Source organism: Anopheles darlingi, chromosome 2, assembly GCF_943734745.1.
Source record: "Anopheles darlingi chromosome 2, idAnoDarlMG_H_01, whole genome shotgun sequence".
Taxonomy (NCBI): Eukaryota; Metazoa; Arthropoda; class Insecta; order Diptera; family Culicidae; genus Anopheles; species Anopheles darlingi.
The window spans coordinates 61,471,638-61,476,056 of NC_064874.1; the positions used below are offsets into that span (position 1 = coordinate 61,471,638).

At 49.7% G+C, this 4,419-nt stretch overlaps 1 protein-coding gene across 1 annotated transcript; it reads right to left on the reverse strand.

Moving 5' to 3' along the window:
- Positions 1-496: 496 nt before the first annotated feature.
- LOC125960186 (low molecular weight phosphotyrosine protein phosphatase 1-like) lies at positions 497-1,420 on the reverse strand. The gene is made up of 3 exons (XM_049693426.1): positions 1,329-1,420; positions 854-1,206; positions 497-779 (listed from the first exon to the last, which is right to left on the reverse strand). The coding sequence occupies exons 1-3, from the start codon at positions 1,351-1,353 to the stop codon at positions 687-689; spliced, it is 471 nt and encodes a 156-aa protein (XP_049549383.1). The 5' UTR covers positions 1,354-1,420; the 3' UTR covers positions 497-686.
- Between the last annotated feature and the right edge of the window lie 2,999 nt (positions 1,421-4,419).

Sequence of the window (4,419 nt, forward strand, 5' to 3'; positions counted from 1 at the left end):
CGCGGTTGGCTTCCCGTTTTTATGGACGAATTTTACGAATTCGAACCCGATGCGAACGTTGCACGGTGGGCACGGGAACGGTGGTCGGTTATTGTGCCGGGCCCATTACCCGGGCCCGGGACTACCGGAACCATGGAGCCGTTGTTTTGCAAATTGATTTTAAATGGAAGCAATTTACGTATTCCAGCATTCCGGACTCGCCGCCAACAGGCTGAAGGTGAATAATTGAATATTGGTAGATTGGTGCACCACCTGAATACACCGGTATTTACGGTGGCCGCAAAATCGGTTCGAACCTGGTTTGGCTTGCCAAAGACCCGGACCCGGACGCCGATGTCGACGGAGCCTGTTAGGCTGTGGAATCGAAACAGCATTCGGCCAGCGGCAGAATGGGTATTCCGTCTAATTGGCTGAATGAAATAATGAAGAAATACTTTCATCGTGTTCTCGGGAGGAAAGCGTTGCTGGAGCCGGCGAAGGCGGTCGGTGACCCAATTGTGTTTAGTTTAGTTTATTTAAATGAATAGTACAGACTAGAGAGACAATTAGGTGGTGCACTCGGTGCATCCCTGGTGCATCTGGGTTGACCTGGGGAATTCTCGGTATTTATGGTGTTAACTTATTTGTTTCACTATTACAGGAATGTCGTCCAATGTACTTAATACGATGCGGACCTTTTAATGGGATCAGATGATCGTATTCTTGTGAAGTTTCACGAAATTCTCACAGCATATCACAATCTGATCGAAGCATCTCCGAAAACCGTGAATACCGTATTCCTGGAATGATTCAAATGGTAATTAAACACGTGGCCACCACTCCCAAGCTTCTCAGTCGGAACAGATGCACTCACAAAGTATGGATCGATGATGATCTTATCCAGCTCCTTGCCCCGATAGTTGCCCAACAGTTCTACCTTCGCCCGGCATCCGGCTGGCGGTACCAGTGCCAACAGATCCGCCACATTACCCTCGTCCATACCGAAGATGTAGTCAAAGTGCAGGAAATCCGTGGCCTCGATCTGCCGACCAACATGATCCGATGATAGACCGTTCTCGGCGAGCACCGCGAGCGCCCGATCTTCGGGCCGGCGACCTACATTCCATTCGCGCAACGCCGCACTGTCAACCTGCCAATCGGTCAGCCCGTGCCTGTTGGCGACACTCCGCATAACACTTTCAGCCATCGGTGAACGGCACGAATTTCCTTTACGGTGGACCGAACGGGACCGAAAGACGACAAGAAAATTATTGCCCATTAGCGGCTGGAATTGGTGTTTTGTACACTCAAAATAAACAACAACACCCCACCCGGAACTGTGGCTTTACCTATGCAAACGAACAGAATCTTCATCTCACCGGTACGATCTTTGCCAAGAGGCGTTCTCTATTTTTATCCCGGTTGATGCTGCTGCTGCTGCGGTCACTTTGACAATCAGCTGCCGTGTCGTGGTGCGCATATTCTGTGCCGGACCACCCTGTTTCGCAACCGGTGCATGAGCCATTGCATAACCAGCAGGTGCAAGCGGGTTCTGCTCGTAATTCGTAAATGAAACGCGCAAAATGAAACGGGGATTTAAAATCATTTAAATTGTGCAACGGTTTGTGGTATGCTCAGATGCATCATTTAACTAGCCTTTTTGTAGCAGGGAACTTGCAGCAATCCTGAATGATTTTATGGCTAGGAAGTTGGTACTACTAGTCCTTTATAACTCTAAACTGTGGACTGATTTCAACGACCTATTTGCTGCTTCAAAGCGTAGAAACCGTTGGTGTGTCCTTGCTGTTCTCAAGTTCCGAGGAAAAAACATTGAGGTCACCACCGAAAAAACGGGAGGAATCAGAGTGAGGCTAACGAAACCACAACTGCCAAAACTGGCAGCCCCTTGTCCGGTGGCGGATAATTTATTGCCCGCGCGCTTGCCGAGTGCCATCATTATTGTGCCATCGCAAATCGAAAAACAATTCCATCAATCGTCGTATTTCGACCTTCGACCGGTATCGAACCGCGTGGAGTAGTGGGGAGGAAGCGAATTTGAAGCAATGTTGTTGTCCTTTGGAGTTTTGGGCAGTGCGCAAGAGTCCTTCGGCCAGCGGTTGCAAAGGAAGGGTTGTGCTGTACACGAAAGGAGCCGCCACTATCTTATGCTTCGATAAATAATAATCCTTTCGTTTTTACGATAGCGAACGTTCGAATGGTTGTGGCCAAACCCACTCACTGGTAGTAGAAGTTGGTTGGAGGAACAGAAGCGACTCAAGAATTGCGCTATCGTATGGCACGCGTGTTTGTGGCTCTTACAGTTCGATGTTTCCAGTTTGCACTGGTAATCGAGTACGGGCGGACCAACCTCAGCTTGAGGCGGGCCCGTTACACGAGGCCGATGCGATCCGTTACGGTGATTACCTGGTTTAAGGAGAGAGAGAGAGAGCCCAAAAACCGAAAGCGAAATCGTCATAAAAGTGGTTGTTTTATATTTGCTTTTATTTGCAGGACATTTTTGTAGCATCAGTAGCTGGGCTCCGTTTCGTTCTGTTGCAGACCGCTTTGACAAATCCTGCCTCTTGATACGCGCGTTCACCCTCCACCCCGTGGCAGAGGTCATGAATATTCCGCGTGCGCTTATCCCGGTGAGGTCCGTGTGTGAGTGTGCGCGCATTGGTTGATGGATTTGCGAGCGAGCAGCAGTGACCGCTTTGGAGAAGTTGATGGAATGGAAAGGAAGCTATAGGCCCTAGTAGCACAAAGACGGCTCCCTCCCGAATGTGGGAACCACAATTGGAACGTGCCCGTGGTACACTGTGACACACGCCACGTAACAACCGACCGAAGGTCCTTTTGGGTAAATAAAATTTCGTTTAGCCATAATGCTAATAAAATTATGTTTACTACCATACCATGGCGCTGGTTCGACATTCGTTTGAGCGGCCACACACACACACACACACGCAGAGAACGCCCGGTTTCGTCGATTTGCAGTTCAGTGTCAGCAACGGACTCGGTGGAACAGGGAGTTCGTTCGACAACACGACGGCCGTACAAGTGTGTTGCACACGGAATGGTTCCAGCAAACTCAATAACCGTCGAACCGGGCGACTGATGACAGAAGGGACGACCGCTTTTCCGGCCGAAGTGCACGCTCCCAACAGGCTGCTACTGCTGGTAGTGACAGCACCTGGCAGCTTCTTTTCGTTTCGTCCTCAACCCACCACCTATTGCATAACTTCAGGCGCATTTAACAAACATTCATAAAAGTTAACAGCATTTCCCTGCGAACGCGACTCGGTTTTCCACTTTTTCCGCTACTGCTGCTCACCAGCGGCCACCACCCCGCCGCGTAACTCACTTTCGCGCGGGCGTAGTGAGACAGAACTAAGATAAATTGGCATTTCCTGGCCGCCGTCGCCGTGGATGGGATGGGAAAATATCGAGAGCCCGTTTTTGCCTGCCAGCCAGCACCCGGCCATCACTACTGCCTTTTTCTTCGAGATGCTAGTTCGTTCGCTCGGTTTTTACCCTTGCTAGCTGGTGGTGATGGTTTCTTTCCCTCTTTCCCTGTTCTGTCTGTTTCGGGTCTTCGCTTCGACTTCCGTTTAGTAAGTTTTCCACTCAAACTCACGCCGTTCACCGGTGGTGGAAACGGGGCCGGCTGGCCGTGCGTCACTCCGTTGTCCCGTTCGCTGAATTTGCGCTCGGTAAACGCGTAACTTTTTCCTCTCTCTCTATATCTTTCTCTCGTTCGCTCCCACACATCTTGTGGGAAATTCCTTTTTCCCGAACGCTACCTCGTCGTCCTTCACCATCTTCCGCGGCCATCCTCGACGACTCGATCGTCACCTCGCGTGATGGGAACCATTTTTCGCTTCTTTAACAGCGATCTCATTTCCACCGACTTCGATGGACCGACTTGGTGGTGGTAGTTTTTCCCTGCATATTCCATCCGTCTTCCATCCATGCAGCCTCGACTACTTCACGCTCAGTAGTTTTTTTGTCCTTCAATTGCTCTCTTATGTGCCGTACAACGAAGCGTTCGCCCGAGGGGTAAGCTGTTAAGCAGCGAAATGGAAAGAAACAAGTTATGTTTGCTTAATGCTCGTATGGTGAGGTCAGGGCCCGAGCCACGGCCAATCCTGGTGCGTCTGATGTGGCGTTTCTTTGATCAGTTTGCGGTTTTCTCATTTTTTTTCTTTCTCTCTTTTCGTATGTCCTGTATTTGAACTTCATGTTTATGATGGGCTTGACTTTTGCGATACAACGTCCCCGGTGGTGCAACGGTGGTGACCGGGATGAAGCTAAAACACGTTGGAGAATTGTAAATGTGTTTAAGAAATCAATTTTCTCGGATAGAAGATAGTCTCTTAAAGCGGAAAACGGGAAAGGAAACTATCTTTCGCTTACAAGTTTGGCTCTTTGACTGGTCGG